Source organism: Diplotaxodon limnothrissa, unplaced genomic scaffold (assembly GCF_057381915.1).
Source record: "Diplotaxodon limnothrissa isolate DT_005_m unplaced genomic scaffold, D_limnothrissa_male_GT1.1 unmapped_scaffold_4, whole genome shotgun sequence".
Classification (NCBI taxonomy): domain Eukaryota; kingdom Metazoa; phylum Chordata; class Actinopteri; order Cichliformes; family Cichlidae; genus Diplotaxodon; species Diplotaxodon limnothrissa.
The window spans coordinates 83829-105000 of NW_028188558.1; the positions used below are offsets into that span (position 1 = coordinate 83829).

The 21172-nt window shown below is 42.2% G+C and overlaps 1 protein-coding gene across 5 annotated transcripts in view; it reads left to right on the forward strand.

Moving 5' to 3' along the window:
- The window catches only part of LOC146606839 (protein NLRC3-like), a 154224-nt gene that overhangs the window by 66159 nt on the left and 66893 nt on the right, over positions 1–21172 (forward strand). The window contains exons 1-7 of one of the 5 annotated variants that reach the window (XM_085349222.1): positions 8730–8848; positions 9104–9205; positions 10198–10276; positions 10438–10624; positions 10753–12553; positions 14952–15125; positions 20504–20677. In XM_085349222.1, the coding sequence (XP_085205348.1) occupies positions 8730–8848; positions 9104–9205; positions 10198–10276; positions 10438–10624; positions 10753–12553; positions 14952–15125; positions 20504–20677 (2636 nt within the window). Of the gene's footprint in view, positions 1–8729; positions 8849–9103; positions 9206–10197; positions 10277–10437; positions 10625–10752; positions 12558–14951; positions 15126–15490; positions 15665–20503; positions 20697–21172 lie in introns of those variants that run through there. The other 4 variants (XM_085349223.1, XM_085349225.1, XM_085349224.1 and 1 more) reach the window with 4 other exon arrangements.

Sequence of the window (21172 nt, forward strand, 5' to 3'; positions counted from 1 at the left end):
CACAATGTGTAACTGACACTATTATATTGCATTATGTCACATTGTTACATCTTTTTAATAAATGATGACAGTCAGCTGAATTTGCTGCCCCCTTGGTGGAGGACATCAGGATCAGCAGCTGCTGCTCCATCACAAACACCACAGAAGAAGAACAACACTGGATCAGATTATCTGGACGTGTTTGACAGGGACAGTGTTCATGTTCATGGACATCAGGACAAAAACAGACGATGGAAACCTGCCAGATTTGAGCTAAACTGCTCGTTTCCATGTGTAGTCCCTGGGAGGTCACATGACCAACAAAGACACACAAGCTGTGTCCCAAAACGTCGGCTGCATCCTCCGGAGGCCGTATTTGAAGGCCGATGACGTCACAGCCAGGCGACGAAGGCTGTCCCGATTCCTCGACTCCTTCAAATGCGTCCTTCATTCCCCCGAGTTTGAAGGATGGGTCGGGTGTGTCCTTCGTGGCCCACCATATCCCAGAATTCATAGCGCGGCCCAGCCAAATTTCAGCTGCCAACAATGGCGGTGTTGATGTATATATATATACATAGTGTCTAATAACATCAACACTATATATATATAGTGTTGATGTTATTAGACCACACAGCTTGGAGTAAGACAACATGCATGAAGAGGATGATGTGGACAAAATACTCATTTGCCTAATAATTCTGCACTCCCTGTAATGTTTGCTTTGCTTCTTAACCAGTGAAGCAGCGAGGGGCTTTCTGAGGTTCCTGCTCGTAAATGCCCAAAATGAGTCGAGTATTTCTCTGCAACTACAAACTCTGCTTTCATCAGAGGTGTAAATATTACAGCACTGTGTCAGAGTCACTGAGGCTGGAACACTGAAAAAGGAAGTAGATGTATTTATTTTTAGACTTTATTGCCTGGAACCACTTTAAAAATACGCTTTGGGTCACAATTAACTGCAGAAAACCAGGAATCCACATATGAACATTATCTGTGCAGAGATTTATGCTTCTGAAGGTAAACACTGAAAACCTGCAGCACTAAATGCACAGATAGCCAGGCGTTTCACATTTTGGGACCATCTGCCAGTTTTCATTTCTTAGGTATTGAAGAGCAGAAATGATTGAATTTTATTTACATGCTTAAAAATGTTTGCTTTTGAATATTATTTGAAGAATTACCCACACACTCAGGCACTGTGGGCCTGTTTCCCTTTGCACAACCGCGTGTTGGAAACGGGCCTTTTCTCTTTAAACTCTGAGGGGCTGTAACTTTGGCTTCTATTGGCAGATTTGCATGATTGACCCTCTTTTTAAAATAGTTTTAGCCAAGAGAATCAAGCTAACATCACTGTTTTTACGTCAGCTCACGTCACACGAGCTGTTTCAAGAAAAGTCCTCCTGTCACACAGCAATGCCTACATGAATCACACCACTCTGCTTAAATAATAATAATAATGTTTAGTGAAGCAGGTGAAGCAAAGGGCTGCTTTTAATAGGCTGGGAGACCCAGGTGTGCTGCTTTAGCTGGTGAGCCTCTCATGCTAGCCTCCATCTATAAGCTGGGATCACAGGAGCACTGCAGTCCTGACTAGATCAAGGATTGTTATTCATGCAGGTGACAAAAGTTTACATTCACAGAGTCATAGGATTGAGCCTGGTTTGAAAAGCAGCTGTTTAATGCAGCTGCTTAGAGTTCACACACAGTAGAAGAATCAGACTTGAGTCACATTTCAAACACTGGAAAAATACTCAGCAAGTAACAATGAAAACAGCACAGACTCAGTATATCCTGTTCAGTCCTGTGTTTGATATGAATGTGCTGTTCAGAGAGGATCTCATGTCCTCTTTTACAAAGCCTTTGTTTCATGATGTTTGTGTATAAATGAATGTAGGTGTGTTTCTAAGTGTGAAGGAGCCCTGGGAGAAAAGACTGAAGCTTGTGCCAAAGAACAAACAGGAAAGAAAGATCAGCATTAATGAAGACGAGCACAGAAGGAGCCCAAGCACGTGTTGCTTTTTCAGATTTCTCTAAAAGTGTGTGTTCATTTGTTCCATCCTTCACAACAAACAACAGCTGACAGACACACATGCACTCTGTGTCACTTCACAGGGGCTGATGAAAGTGGACACAGTAAAGGGAGAGCTGGACCTGCTCTACACATCCTGCACTCTGTTAACAGACTTTATTCTGCAGCATCAACAGATAAAAATATATGAAGATATAGAAACGTTTAACATTGTGACTGTTCACATTAGTGAAGCTGTTACTTTGCTGCCAGGTGGGAAAAGAAGCCTAAAGCTGAGTCTGATTAAACATCTGCTGCACCAGAGAGTTTCATGGCCCTGCTTTATCCTGTGCTTGCTGACCACCTCGTCCTGAAACCTCTTCATCATCCTCACAGTTGTGTGAAGAAAGAGGGAAGCAGGTGGAAACCATCTGTGCTGCTGTGTTCACTTGTGTGTGTGCGTCTATGGTCATATCTAATGTGTACCTACAGACAAACACAAACACCTGGCATTGCACAAGAGTCTCTATGGAGCAACCTGCAGATGTCAGAGATGTGATTAGAGGGTAAAGTGGACTAGTGAGAGCATCTATGTTGTTGTTGTCTGCTGGGGGACAGCATCAGCTCCAGAGATGCATCAGGATCAGCAAACTAATCTGCAAGGCTGCAAGTGTCACTGAAGGAGTTTGAGTCAGTGAGGGACTCAAACTCACACAGCTGGTCAAGAAGGCTCAGCAGCTGCTGTATTTCCTGAGGAGGCTGAGGAAATTTGGTATGTTGGCCAAGATCCTCAGCAGGTTCTACAGCTGCACTGTGGAGAGCAGCCTGACCAGCTGCATCACTGCATGGTACGGCAGCACTACTGCAAACCGCAAACGCCTGCAGAGAGTGATAACAACTGTGGAGAAGATCATCAGGACCCCGCTGCCCTCTCTGCAGAGCAGCTACCATCACAGAGTCCAGAGGAGAGACACACCTCTGCCCTCGAGACGAAGGTTCAGAAGTGTGAAATGTAGAACATCCAGACTCAACAACTCCATCTTCCCCACTGCTATCAGACTCCTGAACAGCTGACCGACCTCAAACTGCAGTTTGCACATCAGGTCACTTTGCACACTAAGTTCATTTTGCACATTAAACTCCATGTACATCCATGTACATCGACATCTGCAGACCACACGTGTCTTCAGTTACTTATTTGTACTTATTTGCAGTTATTTATCTTTTTATTTTATTTTTTAAGTTATTTTTTATCCTTATTTTATCTTTTTATTTATTCTTATCTTGTTCTTTTAACCATTATCTAACTTGGCATTGTGCACGGTGTGTTTAGATTCAGTTTAAATTCAGGGACACGGAGCCCCTGTTGATCCTCTACCTAATCACACGAGCCACGGTGTGAGAACGGGTGTGGGTCTCAATCAGCCAAGGTTTTGGGTGAACCCATTGTGAGATCTAGCCCCACCCCATCATGTGATTTCCTGTGATCAAATGTCCCAGGATGTGAGTGGGCGTTAAGACGTCCATGTCCCTCTTCAAGCAACTTAAAGAAGTCCAGACGCTTTTCTTTCCAAGCTCCTTCAACAACATCATTCATAGAACAGCTTCCAGCTTCTTTTGCTCGGCTACAGTTTGGATGGATTTGCATTTAAAGATGCAACAAGACTAAAATGGTTAGGGTCAGGAGGTCAAAGGTCAGAGCTCCTGTGGGTCTGAGGGCGGCCTCACGCTGGAGAAGGATGAAGGAGTCTGACCTGAGCCAGTGTTTGACATGAACACATCAGCACTGCTGTCAGTGAGCCTAACGACAGCCGTTAGCATCATTTCAGTGTTTCAGTCATAAAAACACTTCCTGTCTCTGTGGTGGTTACAGTGACATCATGCAGTTTGTGCTTTGACCTCCAGAGGGCGACAAATCAGCACAGACAGAGAGCTCCATTCAAACTTTGCTGCCATCAGGAATAATTCTTCAAATATAATCATCAGTGTTTGAGCAGTTATGATATCAGGGACAATCTAGACATGTGTGACAATACTGAACATGTCACATGACACACCTCAAACATCATGTGATCCACTCTCAGTCTGCACTTTCATTCATGACTTCAACAGGTTGAAACGAGCTTTGAAGAAACATTCAGTGAAATAAATCTTTCATGGATTCATGTGAGCAGCAGATGAACTTTGTACCAACAACATCTTCAATAACAGAGTCTGAATGAAGCTCAGGTGTTGATGCTGCTCACTGATTGGACGCTTGGTTTCAGCTCTGCTCTCAGTCTTTACTGCACAGGTGAAGGTAGAAAGTGTGACTGGATCTATAGACTGGAAACAGAGAAACATGCTGAACATTTGAAGCTTTGCAGCAGAAATGTTCATGTTACAAATACAGCAGAGCTGATCTGGGATCAGTGTGTTCACACCTGCAGCTACAACAAGGTTTCATGTCTCCACACGTCAGCATGTGAACTTTACTCTGACTCAGTCTGAGCAGTCAGACGGCATATTTTTAAAGTTAACACATCAGCACACACAGAGCTGAGCCCCTCCCACCTGTGCTGAGTTTCAGGTGGAGCCCCGCCTCCTTCCAGGAAGCAGCTCACCTGTGTGTCCGTGTTTAGTGTCCAGGTGTGGAGTGGAGCTTGTTGTTGGTGTGAAGAAACTGTAAGTTTGCTTTGTTTCCTCCTTTAACAGTTTGTCTTTAGGAACTTTACTGTTTGTTCAGCTCGTGTTTGATTTCTTCACACAACAAACTGTGTGTGTTTGTATTTCCGGTCTCTCCATTAAAGTCAGTGTGTAATGTTTCCTGGCTAACATCAGCTGTGTGCAGCTTAGTTCAGCACAAATCTGCCGCTCCATAGTTCACGGTAACGGACTCACAGCTGGACCAACGAGGCCGAGTGTGTCCGCCACTCTGAGCTACGTTCGTGTTTGTGTACTTGTAGTTTGTACTTTGAGTTCACTCAGAGCCCACAGAGGACGCAGCGTACGTGATGACGTCACAGCCCTTTACCTCCTTTACTGTCACTGTGATTAATATTTACACACGAGACACCTGCAGAGCTCTGACGCTGAGCTAGCACACAGCATGCTAACGCTAAGCTAACCTAGAACCCAGAGTGACGTAAAGCTGAGTAAACACTGACCCCAGACCAGGGGCCCGTTCTTCGTACGTCGCTTACTACATCCAAGATCAAATGACACATCCAAGATCAAATCATCGCGCTAACCGTGAGCTCACTAATCCGGTTCCCCGAACACACCTGCTGTTGACGATTACTACAGCTGGACGCAGGAATGTGACATCACTGGGTGTCGTAAAAGGGGCTACGCATCGATAGTAGAAACATTGATCGGCAACCCGCTGATTGGTCGGCGAAAATGTCCAAGGGGCGTGCTCGGTATTTTCCGGCAGCAGAGCAAGAACTCATGAGTGAGGGATTTCAGGAGTTTCAGAGTTTAATTAAAACGCAAGAGAACACTGCAAAGGCTGCAAAAGCAAGGAGAGAGGGCTGGCAGAAAGTTGCTGACAAATCAAACTCGTAGGTAATTTAATAATAATAATAATAATGGATTGGATTTATATAGCGCTTTCCAAGGCACCCAAAGCGCTTTACGATACCACTATTCATTCACTCCCACATTCACACACTGGTGGAGGCAGCTACGGTTGTAGCCAGGCTGCCATATCGCGCCATCGGCCCCTCTGGCCAACACCAGTAGGCGGTAGGGTAGATCTATCATATGACACTATATTGTCCAATATCATATGGCATTATATTATATTATAATATGTTATATTATATCCCCTTTCACATTAGAGCCACAACAGGACCCACAAGAACATGGGAACAAGTAAAAGTGGAATACAGGAGTATTCTACAGAATGGTAATATTTATCTCTTAGATTGCTTTGCGTCTCTTGGCAAGGTAATACTGGCCTGTAATACTCTGTTAGTTTGTTCATAACAGCAACCAAGAAAAGGGCAGAGGAAAAAAAGACAGGTGGTGGTCCTGCACCCCCTCGTCAACAAGTTGGTTAAGTAAATAATACCCTCACGGGAATATCGATATCTCTCTATGAGCACACTGTCGCGCTGAGCTAAAGGATCCTGTCTATCCCGCAATATACGCTGAATTCTGAGGACTCTCCTTATCAATCTTGCACCTTCCGCAATGGGTTGGTCGCGTATACGGACAGGACATGGCTGCGACAGGCTTCCCAAATCCACCTTCGCTTTTATAGCCGTGGTCTCTCATCTTGATTACACGAAGTAATTTACAATTACTACTCTGAAATATGAATTACATCTGTAATAATCACATACATGTAATAGAATGTTAATAGTACATTTCCCTTTTTTAGGAAATGACCTGTATGTATCTGTGTGACATCAATAAAAGGATCAAGTGCTGCATTATCTTTAGTTACATTGATAATATTTATTTATGGTGAAACAGTGGAAAAATATCGCTGTTGCTTTCGTATAAATGAAGCGGACATACCTGCGTGGCCGCGATCTAATCCTGTTTACATAAAGTAAACCTGCTCCCGAGCAGGTTTACGCTTACGGCTCTGTTGCTATGACAGCAAGTCCCGGATGGGCTTCGGGGAACCGACTGATCCAGGATCACGCGAAATCGTCAACAATCTAATCCGGCTAACCTACTTAGCGAGGTACGAAGAACGGGCCCCAGCACCGTGATTTGATTTTGATTTTATTGATTAGCATTCAAATATCTCAGTGAAAACAGAACAAAAATCGACCATAAAGCAAGAAAGCATGAGACAAGGCTAATCAAAAGGTATTGGCTGAAGCATTTGCTTATTACGCCAACCCTTTTCACAAAATATCTTTTTGCATGCAGCTCCTGTACACAGGGCCTGAAGCAAATAAGAAAACAAAGCAAAAACCAAACAAACAAACAAGAAAAAAAAACTTTCCACCTTAGATAAGTAACTACATCAAAGCAAAAGAATCAAGAGGTTGTTTTTTTTTTTGCTCTTTTCATTCTTGATTTATATATTTTTCTAATACTCTATTTTTAAACATGTTTTTAAACAAGGAAAATGAACTACACCTTTTTAAATCCCTGTCAGAACTATTCCACAGGTTACCTCCTCTAACAGAAACACATCTCTGCTTTATATTTGTCCTTATCTTGTTTTTTTTTTTTTTTAAAGAAATCTGTTCCCCTTAAGTCATATTGACTCTCTCTGACTTTGAACAGCTTCTGAGTACTGGGGCAAAGCAAGTTATTTTGTGCTTTATACATTATCTGTGCCATTTTATATTCAACTAAATCATAAAATTTCAGGGTATTCAGATTAATAAACAAAATGTTAGTTGGTTCTATATAGTTTGATTGGTTTATAATTCTTATAGCTCTTTTTTGTAACTTGAAAATAGGAAGAGTGTTCGTTTTATATGCATTACCCCATATCTCCAGACAGTAAGTCATATATGGAAGCAACAGAGTACAATAAAGTGTGTATAATGATTTTTTGTTCAGGACATGCTTTGTTTTATAGAGAATAGCAATGGTTTTTGACATTTTTGTTTTCACAATGATAAAGTGAGCTGCTGCTGCTGAACTTGAACAGGTAACAAAGTGATGAGCAGTCAGGCTGCAGGTTTCTACCTGTTCATGTTTCTACAGTAGAATCACTTTGAAGTGTCTTTGTGCTGTTTCATCTTTGATTTGTGTTCATAAACACTCAGAGAAACATCACGTGACCTCATCAGGATCTGTGTTGGTGTGTGGGGCTGTACCTCAGCTTTATGTTGTTACATGCTCATTTGTTCATTTTAACATCAAAGTAATGTTATGAGGAGTAATGAAGTAACGTACTCCATTACTTTTAATCAAAGTGTTCTGTGTAATATGTGTAATAATGACTGTTTTGAGTAATGACCAACACTGATCACAACAAAGAGGAAATGCCTCCAACATGCACAAACATTTGAGCCACAACATGCAGTTAATGTGCACAAATGTCTTTGATATGCTGCTCAGTGATGGTGGTGACTGTCAGAGCAGAGCTACTGAGAATCAATAAGTAATATCAATGATGGGATCAGAATCACTAAATTCTTCTCATCCCTGTCAGTATCATACATGTGCTGTATAATGTGATAAATGTAGAGGTGCTGGCTGTTCTCTCACTCTGCTGTTTAGCTGTAAAGGACGCCTCCCTGCCTTTGTCTCATTCATGACCTTTAATAGTCTCTTCTAACATGCAGAGATCTGTATGATCTGTTTCATAGAGTCTAACCAGCCTGTACAGGTAACAACAACAGTCACTGCATCACTGACACACAAACGTCATCTCTGTCAATAACAACATTCATACATGGAATAAAAACACATCAGTGGATCATTGCTGGAGCTGATGTTTGTGCTCCTGGTGCAAAGGCTCTCAGTTTCCTCCTTGAAATAACATCAGTGGTGGGTCAGCGACATGCTTTCTTTCCCTCTCAGGTTTAAATATCTGGGACTCTCCACCGTTTGGTTTTAGAGCTGAAGAAGCTTCTCAGATGAAACGTCTTCCAGAAACTTAAAGACGTCTCTTTTCTCTCCAAGCTCCTTAGATCACATGACCTGGATGACTGAACCTACAGACATATTGACCTGGTTTCATGGTCACATGACAGGTCAGAGGTCAGCGACTGTAACTCAGTTCCTCCTGTTAATGTGAACTCACTGAGTGTTTGTGGTTTACCTCTCAGACTGACTGAAGATGATGATGGAGGAAGAGGAGGACAGAGCAGAGTCTGCAGGGTCCAGCTGTCCGTCTGTGAGGAGTGACCGGTCCAAAGATCGACCTCCACTCTTCAGTGGTGAACCTGGAGCAACGAGGTCAGAGAGCTGAACTCACTGAGTAACAGAAATAATTCTGCACTGACATTATAATCAGTGTTGACTCTGGTTGATTGTCTGACTGTGTTTGTGAGCTGAGAGGAAATGAAAATGAGTTTGTAACAAAAATCAGTTTTGTCCAGTTTTCCTGTAAAAAGCTGAACTCTAATCTAAGAGGATGTTACTGACAGGAAACAGCTGCATTATCTGCAGTCTGTGTGATCACAGCTGCTTCAATCATGTTTGTGTCTGCAGAGGTCAGAGGTCACAGTCTGCAGGGTCCAGCTGTCCGTCTGTGAGGAGTGACCGGTCCAAACGTCGAAATCCAGGCTTCAGTGGTGAACCTGGAGCAACGAGGTCAGAGAGCTGTGATGACTCCTTTACATGTTTGTGTTTCCTGGATAAATATGACCTGAAACATCCTCAGATTGTTACAAAGATTCATTAAAAAGAAAACAATGAAAGAGAAAAGATCCAAATGTTCGACTTGGTCATTTGCTGTTTGAGGACAGTGATGCTCATATCTGTGGGGAAAGTGTGACCTGAGTGGGTTCATGTTTGTCTTTAAAGAACAGAGCTGCTCTGATTCTCTTTGTGTCTGATCTGTTAAACAGTCTGAGAGGTCACACAGAGACCCAGCAGCTAAAGCCTGGATCATACTGGCTGCTGTTACTCCATCAGGACAACACTGAACCACAGTGGTGTGGATGTAGTGGATAAATCCCACCATACTGATGCTCAGAGTTAACCACAGGGAACAAAACCAGATGTTACCTTCAGATTGTGACCTTTGGAGTGGACGATGCAGATTTCAATAGAGAATAAATGTTGTTGTTTTTCAGCTGTGAAGAAAGAATCTAATTTTCTGAACTTAAGAATTTATGATGCTGGAAACAACATGGAGACTATAACACAACATTTCCACTGTGTTCATAGAATGAATGTAAAACTGTCAGACATTCATTAAATATGCAAAATGTCTACAGAAGCATCAGAGGGTCAGACGTGAAGCACTCAGTGATTTTGATCAAATGACTCATCAGTTATTGATCTGTACTACACTGATCTACCACGTTAGTAAAGCTGGTGTTCTGGTGGTGGAGGGAGACTCGGATCATGTTCTGGTTTTGGAGCAGTGATCTGCTGATGGTTCAGTTTGATGAGCTTCTTCAAAATCATCCCTGACATCACCACTGAAAGGACGTCCATGAAAACAGACTGAAAATTACTGATATGTTCACAATCTGAGAGTTTAAAACTTGACAGACTTGATTCAGATGAAGTTATTTGAGCAGAAACTCCTGGATCTTTATCCTGTGTTGATCTGATCCTTCATGGTTCCTCCACAGAGTGGACCAGCAGAGCTTAGAGGTTCCCAGTGGTCAGTCTGCCCAGCAGCATCAAACACAGCTGGACTCCATATTTATGGTCTGTACATGTACAACAACTACTGTTACATCTGTTCTGTTCACAGTCATCTCCATGCTGCTCTTTGTAGACCAGTGGATCGTCAGTGTGTCCAACATGGATCTGATGTTTGGCTCCATGATTTCAGTCTGATTGGCTCATTCATAAATATTCTGTTCCAGCTGCTGGAGGACAACATCATCACTTTTGTGAAGAACGAGCTGAAGAAGATCCAGAAGGTTCTGAGTCCAGATTACCCAGAATGCTTAGAGAGTCAGAGGAGCAGCAGCAGAGAGGCATTTGTGAAGATCACGGTGGACTTCCTGAGGAGAATGAAGCAGGAGGAGCTGGCTGACCGTCTGCAGAGCAGTAAGAGGATTTATCTAAAGATTTAAGCTGCTGGATAAATGAACATTTTCCAGAGATGGAAGATGGAGCAACATGTTTTAAAGATTAGTTCTTTTTGGAATTGAGTGTTTATTTTTCTTCTCATTCAGAACTTCAAGCTGCAGTTTGTCATCGTAAACTTAAGTCTAAGCTGAAGAAGAAGTTCCAGTGTGTGTTTGAGGGCATCGCTAAAGCAGGAAACCCAACCCTCCTGAATCAGATCTACACAGAGCTCTACATCACAGAGGGAGGGACTGCAGAGGTCAATGATGAACATGAGGTCAGACAGATTGAAACAGCATCCAGGAAACCAGACAGACCAGAAACAACCATCAGACAAGAAGACATCTTTAAAGCCTCACCTGGAAGAGACGAACCAATCAGAACAGTGCTGACAAAGGGAGTGGCTGGCATTGGGAAAACAGTCTTAACACAGAAATACAGCCTGGACTGGGCTGAAGACAAAGCCAACCAGGACATCCAGTTCATATTTCCATTCACTTTCAGAGAGCTGAATGTGCTGAAAGAGGAAAAGTTCAGCTTGGTGGGACTTGTTCATCACTTCTTTACTGAAACCAAAGAAGCAGGAATCTGCAGCTTTGAAGACTTCCAGGTTGTGTTCATCTTTGATGGTCTGGATGAGTGTCGACTTCCTCTGGACTTCCACAAAACTACAATCCTAACTGACCCTAGAAAGTCCACCTCAGTGGATGTGCTGCTGATAAACCTCATCAGGGGGAAACTGCTTCCCTCTGCTCGCCTCTGGATAACCACACGACCTGCAGCAGCCAATCAGATCCCTCTTGACTGTGTTGGCATGGTGACAGAGGTCAGAGGGTTCACTGACCCACAGAAGGAGGAGTACTTCAGGAAGAGATTCAGAGATGAGGAGCAGGCCAGCAGCATCATCTCCCACATCAAGACATCACGAAGCCTCCACATCATGTGCCACATCCCAGTCTTCTGCTGGATCACTGCTACAGTTCTGGAGGATGTGCTGGAAACCAGAGAGGGAGGACAGCTGCCCAACACCCTGACTGAGATGTACATCCACTTCCTGGTGGTTCAGGCCAAAGTGAAGAAGGTCAAGTATGATGGAGGAGCTGAGACAGATCCACACTGGAGTCCAGAGAGCAGGAAGATGATGGAGTCTCTGGGAAAACTGGCTTTTGATCAGCTGCAGAAAGGAAACCTGATCTTCTATGAATCAGACCTGACAGAGTGTGGCATCGATATCAGAGCAGCCTCAGTGTACTCAGGAGTGTTCACACAGATCTTTAAAGAGGAGAGAGGACTGTACCAGGACAAGGTGTTCTGCTTCATCCATCTGAGTGTTCAGGAGTTTCTGGCTGCTCTTCATGTCCATCTGACCTTCATCAACTCTGGACTCAATCTGCTGGAAGACAAACAAACAACCTCCAAGAAATCTAAATTATTTAACAAACCAAAACTTCAATCTCTCCACCAGAGTGCTGTGAACAAGGCCTTACAGAGTCCAAATGGACACCTGGACTTGTTCCTCCGCTTCCTCCTGGGTCTTTCACTGCAGACCAATCAGACTCTCCTACGAGGTCTGCTGACACAGACAGGAAGTAGCTCACAGACCAATCAGAAAACAGTCCAGTACATCAAGAAGAAGCTCAGTGAGAATCTGTCTGCAGAGAAAAGCATCAATCTGTTCCACTGTCTGAATGAACTGAATGATCGTTCTCTAGTGGAGGAGATCCAACAGTCCCTGAGATCAGGACGTCTCTCCACAGATGAACTGTCTCCTGCTCAGTGGTCAGCTCTGGTCTTCATCTTACTGTCATCAGAAGAAGATCTGGATGTGTTTGACCTGAAGAAATACTCTGCTTCAGAGGAGGCTCTTCTGAGGCTGCTGCCAGTGGTCAAAGCCTCCAACAAAGCTCTGTGAGTAAACATGTGATCAGGCTTTTATCTACATTTGTACTCATGTCTTTACTTTTAACATAAACAGTGTAATGTGTGATGGACCCTTAAAAACTTAAACATATTTATTTACATGATCATCAGCACTAAATACAGTATATTATAGTTAATGTTTGATAGCAGCAGTAAATGTCAGTGTCTTAGACATATATGGACTTCAGCTTTAATCAAAGTCATATCCAGAATCATCCTGTAAGTAAACTTTATTTATACAGCAGCTTTCACAGGTGAAAAACCACAAAGTGCTTTACAACAGAAACAGGCAATAAAAACACAGAAGATAAAAACATTAAACAGCAAACACTGAACATCATACAGCCTAAAACTAGTTAAAGGCCACTCTGAATACTATCAATCAATCAATCAATCTTTATTTATAAAGCACTTTTCATACAGAGAAAATGTAGCACAAAGTGCTTTACATAGTTAAAAGCAGCCCACCCCACCCTCCAACTCACTCCCCACACTCTCAATACACATATATCCCCCCCCACACACACACACACACACACACACACACTTACTTAAAGAGTAAAATTGGGCTGGGCACACATGAGCCAGGTGAGGAAACACTATCACAGGGAGCCGTCTGCACCGGGAGCCGGTCACAGACCGCAGCCTCCAGGCTGGGCACACAGCAGGAGGGAGGCCAAGGAGCCCCCCAGCCAGGCTGAGAGGACCCCAGAGACCCAGCAGCCACGGTCAATAACAGCCCCGGTGCAGAGAGCGCCCTCCAAGGAAACACTGGAGATATGACGCAATACAATATATATAGGGTAAAATGATAAAATAAATAAGAACAGGATATAATATAAATATAAATAGAATAAGAAGATTAAAAAATGAATAAGAATAAAATCAAAAAATATTAGGTAAAGCCTAAATTAATAATAGAATAACAGGATAGAATAAATAAGCATAAAATAAATAAACGCTAAGTAAAAGCTAAATTAAAAAGGTGGGTCTTGAGTCTGTTCTTAAAAACATGTACGTTCTCTGCGGCCCTGAGCTCCTCCGGCAGGCTGTTCCACAGACGAGGACCATACCACTGAAACGCTGCCTCTCCGTGAGTATGTGTCCTGACTTTAGGGACAATCAAAAGGCCAGTACCAGAGGACCTCAGGGTCCGCGAGGGTTCGTATGGTAAAAGCAGATCTGAGAGATAGGAAGGCCCAAGACCATTAAGACATTTAAAAACCAATAAAAGAACTTTAAAATCGATCCTGACACACACGGGGAGCCAGTGCAGCGATTCTAAAACCGGTGTAATGTGGGCCCGCCCTCTGGTCTTCGTCAGCACACGAGCTGCAGAGTTTTGCAAAAGTTGTAAAGTTGAAATATTCTTCTTAGGAAGACCAGAGAGCAGGGCATTACAGTAATCAATGCGACTGGTAATGAAAGCATGCATCAGCATCTCCGTGTTGGCCCGAGAGAGAATAGGGCGGACTCTGGCTATATTTTTTAGATGATAAAATCCAATTTTAGTTACATGTTTAATATGTGGGATAAAACCAAGCTCAGAGTCAAAAATAACACCCAGGTTTTTCACTTGTAGTGAAGGACATAGTGAAAATGCCTCTAATTTAGACAAGAGTTTCTCTCTCTGAGCCTCAGGACCGACAATTAAAACTAGAGTCTGAATAAATGAGTTAGTGGGACCAGTAACAGCCTTTAACTGGAAGATCTCAGATGTGAGAAGAGCTGTAGGATTGTAGAAAGTCAGAAATATAGACTGGGACTTAAAGTAAGGACTAAAACTTTAAATAAAGCCTAAAATGAACTGGTTACCAGTGTGAAGAGATTAAACTGGAGTAATGTCCAGTCTGTTTCATGTGCTGGTTAAAAGCCTCGCAGCATCATTCTGTACTGACTGAAGACGTTCAAAGACTGTGATGGACCCATAGGTGATCAACTCCCTCATTCCTCCTCTGGTCTTATTGCTCAGCTGAAGAGGAGTTCACTTCTATATGTTACAATCAGCATCACCAGTACAGCTCCAAGGATCTGCAGCTGCTGGCAGATTCAGTCATGCATGCTTGATTGTTTTTCAGTCTCTCAGGTCAGATGAAGTCATATTCTTTATGAATCAGCATAAGAAGTCAATAAAAATTCAAAGCAAATCAAGATGAGCGTTTATTCTTGTTTTAACAAATATATGAGCGAGAGGCACCTTTTTGGTCTAAAGTTATAATCATCTGCCACATTTCTAATCTCTTTACTACGTGGACTTTTAAAATATTTTCTGTTGCCCCAGACTGAGTCTCTGTAACTGGTCAGAGAGTTCATTTAACTTGTCATTTGATAACAGTTTGTTATCAAATTACAGTTTTTCAAATTGTGTTTTTATTTTGTTTTTTAGCCTGAGTGTCCCTGACCTCTCAGACAGAGGCTGTGAAGCTCTGTCCTCAGCTCTCAGCTCCCAGTCTTCTACACTGAGAGAGCTGGACTTAAGTAACAACAACCTGCAGGATCCAGCAGTGAAGTTTCTTTCTGCAGGACTGAGAAGTCCACACTGCAAACTGAATACTCTGAGGTGAGATCAAGTTATGTTGTGCTTTTCATCAATTGACAGAATTAACCAATAAGAATCCACTAAATGGGAAAAAAGTCAGTTAAACTTCTGTAATAGTTTTATGATAATTTAATGAGCAGAGAGTTATTGATCAATATGTCAGCTACTTTGGTGCTAATGCACTGCCCGGCACATGGAGCCCAATTGGCATTTGCAATAGAATACCAGAATTGATTGACCATTGTCAGTTAACAAATGTCAGCGTCATCCATTTGTTGACTCTCAGTAAAAACACAGGATTAATTGCTAAATCTAAAAACTCTTTAGTGCACCCTCATTGCAACTTAACAACAGTGTTTGTTTAATGTTTATCTGTCATTTTTCAGACTGAGTCACTGTAAGCTCTCAGAGAGAGACTATGAAGCGCTGTCCTCAGCTCTCAGCTCCCAGTCCTGTAGTCTGAGACAGCTGGACCTGAGTAACTCTGACCTGCAGGATTCAGGAGTGAAGCTTCTGTCTGCTGGAGTGAAGAGTCCACACTGTAAAATGGAAACTCTCAGGTCAGGATTTAAAATTTTCCAATGATGATCACGTTAAACCTGATTTCTATTACTGCATAAACAGGAAATTGATTTTTAAAAAAGTCTTAATGTAGAAATTAGCGTCTGGGGTTTTTAGTGATATTTGTTCACTTTCTGTCTTTCATTTGCAATGAAATGTCCCATCTGCTCCTCTGAGTCCAAAATCTTTATTTTAGCAGTGCTTCATCCACCAAACCTTCTAGTTCGATTCCTGTATGCTGAAGGTTTTTACAGAGCTGTTTGTTCAGATATCAGAATTTGATTTTCAGAAACATTTAGTAATAAAAATATGATCAATTGATTATTTCTGACTGAAAAGATGAAATATATATTTGGTCATAGTGATATGACTCATTACCTCACTTAAACATAAAATGTAAACAAAAATTCAAAACAATAGATTAATACAAAACAGAGTTTGACTGTTGAGCTTAAAGTGAGCTTCAATGTTATTCACTTCCTGTTTTATTTTGGTAGTTATCATCACCTGGTTTTTACTTTTAATTCCTCCCCCAACATTGTCTACATTAGTTTCAGCTGTAGAAGGTTTTATTGACTGTTTGATTTGTCACTTTATTTAACTATAATTGTTGACTTATAAACTATTGCTTAAAATGTATTTTCATTAAAATACCAAATAATTTATTACTTTATCATCTAATTAGATTATAATTCTGTAAATAAGAGTGATAGTGTGGCCTGTGTGGGTTGTCTTCAGGTTCTCTGCTTCCTCCCACAGTCCAAGAACATGCATGCTGGGTTAACTGGAGATGTGTGATTGTGAGCATAAATGTTTGTCTGTCTAGCTCTGTTTCTACCTGGCTACATCACCGTTACTGATGCTGAACCAATAACCTGGTCTGGACCAGGTTATGTTCAGTGTTTTTGTTTAAAATCAGCTGAAGCGCCTCATTTTCACTGATTCTTTCATTTACAGAAAGCTTTAAGTGAGATATAGATTCAGTCATATGTTACTAATATTACTTTTAACCTGAGTAGCGAAAGTCCACGGTGATCTGAAAATGATGTGCCGGGAGTTGTGCCGTTCTCTGCGGCTTCAGTGACCCTCGAGCTCTCGACTAGCTGGGTAACAGACGTCGCTGAAAACGTCGAAGCACTTTTGCACTTTTGCAAATATGCGATATCTTGATAAACCGAGCAGATATTTGAAGTTTACACACCCACATTCTCCCCTGAAAATATGTTAAAAGTTTATTTTGTGACCCAGGAAGATTAATAAGAGTAATTTTAAAACTTAGTAGCGGTCGCCATTACTGGAAGCTGGAGTTTGGCTGGGCCGCACTATGAATTCTGGGATATGGTGGGCCACGAAGGACACACCCGACCCATCCTTCAAATTCGGGGAAAGGAGGACGCATTTGTCGGCTGCATTCGGAGGAATTTGGACAGCCTTCGGTGCGTCGCTGTGACGTAATCTGTCTACAAATGTGTCCTCAGGAGGACGCAGCCCATGAATTTGTACACACCGAGCCTGCGTGCTGGTAGCACCTTAGCCACAGCTCGGGTGTGGAGGAGAAGCTGAAAAAGAAGGTTTTCTAGTTTTTAAGGAGGAAAAAACTGAGAGGACTAAGTGAAAGAGAGGCTGGAGAGTAACACAGAGCAGCAATGAATGCTGCTCACACAGTTTAGACAGTTTAGCATCAAATGTTCGAGTGAGTTAGCTCCCAGCTAACTAGCAGAGCAGCTAACTAGCAAACCAGCTAACTGCACCCACAAGCTGCGACTGCGTCTTTCTAACAAGAGCGTCAGACACTCAGACCGGTTTTCTTTGTGGATGATGATGTATTCTCACACTGATCCTTCATGATGATGCTGTCATCCACCCACTGCTCCTGGTGTTGCCAATTCCTCAGTAAGGAAAATCGCTATTGGCTGTCCTAAAAGTCGCTGGAAGTCGCTAAATGATGTCATCGCCTAATTTGGATAAATGGTCATGTAATTGTAATTGTAACGTACGTTGTAGGAGAGAAAAATAACATTGTGGAAGAGACATAGCGTGAGTAAAAAACGTCCTGGAATGCATTTAAATAAATAAATCATAGTTCTGTCTGTAACTATTACAACACTCTCACCACATTTGTTAACAATTCTCTCAACAAATGTGTTTTTCCTCGTTCTTTGTTATCCAGCTGCGACTTTGAGTATAAATGTGTCATAAACAGGATAAAGCAGTGCAGGTTCAATGTAATCAAACCTCAGACTGAGTTCAAAATCATCACCTGTCCCTGATACCACGTCAGCACCAGAACCATGATGTGTTTACTCACATTTAAAAAGGTGGAGGGCAGTGTGAATGGACTGTTGTCATTGGTCTGAATGTGCCTCTATAAACATGTGCTCTTCATTATTGATGTTTTCCTAATGAAGAGAAAATGAGACTTAACAAAATCCTTCTGACTGTTGTTGGAGCAGGTTGGGTCCTGGGTTTGAGTCCCCCACTGAACCACAGGGGCTTCTAGCTTTGTTTCACAGTGTATAGAACAACAAATAAAACCAAATCACAAAAAAACGCATCAAACTTTGAGGGTTGAACCAAGGATGAGGAAGCAGACTCGGCCCCAAACATCTGGATATATGGATGGTTACCAGAGCAACCACAGCAGTGTGCTCTCAGTATATTTAGTTGTATAAAGGTGTTTGTGGTGTGTTGCAGCTGAAGCATGTATGTTGACACAGGGAGAAAATAGTGTGAGGACACTGTTCACAGCAGTCACAGCTCGCTGCCTTCAACGGTATCTTCCTTCCTTGTTTGGATGTCACTGATATCATCTTCTGCTCTCACACTGACCACCTGTTGGAGCTAACATGCTAACATGGAAGCAGCAGGTATGCCACCTGTGGCAGCTGAGGTCACGTGACCTGAGTGTTTGAACCACACGTTGGAGCAGCGTTTCCAAACATCTGCACTTCAGAAGCTCCAAAGTGTGGAAATGTCACTGTGGAGCGTCTCGTCGCTATCTAAGAGATTTTCTTGCCTCTGCAAAGCAAAGCTTGCCAACAGCACCATAGTTTGTCAATCCCAACCAATCAGAGCGCTCCTTATGTCACGTCACATGACTCGTGTGTTTTCCTCTTTGATTAGCACCCAAAGAACTAAAGAAAGGCTAAAAGGACGTTCAGCCAATCAAATCCCTCCTAGCAACAGGAAGTCTAGAGAGGAAATGGAGTAGAGAAGGAGAATCACCAGTTTAAATGTCTGAGTTTTAAACTGGTGACCCTCTAAAGAGGCTTTTATTGACTCTTTCTGTTTTCTTTACAGCTTTTTTCACCATTTAAACTGTTTAATATCAGATTTAGAAATAACTTTTGGACAGTTTTTCTACATTTGCACTAAAATGTGACATAAATAATGACTTTCTGACTTTACGTTGGACTAATCTAACGACTCAGCCTGGCTATGTTGGACTTGGTGTGGCAGCAGCTCCCAGTTTGAGTTCAGGAGACAGACACCCTCTCTACTTTGAAGATCAGCTTCAAACTTTCCTTTTTGATAAAGCTTATAGTTCGAGCTGGATCAGATGACCCATCCCTTAGTTATGCTGCTATAGGCTCAGGCTGTTGGTGGACTTCCCATGATGCTCTGCTTTCTTCTCCCCTCTTTTCACTCCTGATGCTTTTATATGTCACTACTGCATGTCCTTAACTTTTGTCTCTCTGTTTTGTTCTTGTCTCTCTGAGCTCATCTCTTCTCTTTCCCCTCACCCTGCAACCAGTCATGGTAGATGCTCCTCCTGGAGCCTGTTTTCACTGGGAGGATCTTTGTGTCAAAGGGAGTTCTTCTTCCCACCATCACCAAGTGCTGCTCACAGTCGATTGTGTCGCGAAATCTATCAATGTAGAGCAGTGAGACAAACCACGGAGGCCCCAGAGAAGTGCAATCAAACGATGAGTTTATTAACACACAGGAGAAAACATCAGCCTATGTCTTCTGACAAAAATACATGTTGTGGACACTTACAAAGCAGTGGGGTATACGCCCCCCCTTGGCGTCAATAAAAATAGTCAGAGTAAAATAGGTTCCAGACATTAGTCACAGTTAATGGTACATCTTGTACATGTTTAATGGCTATAAACAGACACAGAACTTCTCTTTTCTGTAACACCTTCCATACAAGGTAATAAACTTCAAGCCCTCAGGGTCTCTGGGGCTAATTATTGACTCTGGTCATCTGTTGCCAAGTAGAGTAAAATATAGTGAGACACCAAATGAGTTAAGGCCTCAGGCCTGACACATTCCTAGATTATATGTGTTATATGTATTGTAAGCATCCATGCAATCATCCTGTTCTAGTTTCCCTCAGCATGGATCACCTGGACAGTCACGCCAGTGAAGCTTAAGACCCTTAATGAACCGAACATCAACTCGACATAAGCACAAATATGCAATGTGTATGAAATACTTCTGACCGTACTTGTAATAAAAGTTAACATAATGGAAGGATCCTCAAATGAACATGTTCAATAGACAACTTTAATGCAATATCAATAGTGTGAGAAATATTATTAGATGGAATAATGCTGTAAAGAACATTATTAATGCAGTTATAATGATGCAGATTATATGGCAGCAATAAAAGAATTTCTGTATCTCCACAATTGTCTGATGGTTGGGGCTTTCTCTCTAATATTGGAGGCTGTTACCTTACACTGTTAAACAGCTTCAGATGACTGTTGTTGTCCTTTGGGAATTGTCACTTATAAATAAAGTTACATTGAATGGATGTAAATGGATAGATGTTATTGTGACAAAGAGAAAACGATTGTTGACAGATTGATTGTTGTTTTGTGTGTCTGCAGTCTGTCAGGCTGTCTGATCACAGAGGAAGGCTGTACTTCTCTGGCCTCAGCTCTGAGCTCCAACCCCTCCCATCTGAGAGAGCTGGACCTGAGCTACAATCATCCAGGTCCCTCAGGAATTAAGCTGCTGTCGGCTGGACTGAAGGATCCAGGCTGGAGACTGGACACTCTCAGGTATGGAGAGAATGTCTGATATAGGAGGAAGAGCTGGAAACATTTCCTGTGTCCTTCACTCACTTCCTGTTTGTTTCCTGCAGATGAGACATGAACAATCACACATGCAGGAATATTTTCAGGGACAGACACACTAGTCTAGCTGGATAGTACATGGATATTTATGTAGGGGTCTCCAAGGAGTCTGTTTGCAGGAACATTTAGGTCACAGGTGTACCTGATATAGATACCAGTGTACCTAATAAAGTGTCAGCTAACATTTGGAAATGGAAGCTTAAATAATGACAAACTGTACATTCACAGCTGAATTCACAATAAATTTGTTCTCAAGTGCACATTTTTCTGTTATTGTTGTCAAACAACAGAATGAGAATGAAATATTGATTCTAACAGGGCCCATAAACTTTACTAACTAAACATTACTGTGAGCAGCTCCTCCATCACTTCAAAACTGTCATCAACACCACGGACATACATTGGGAGCTGGGCAGTGTC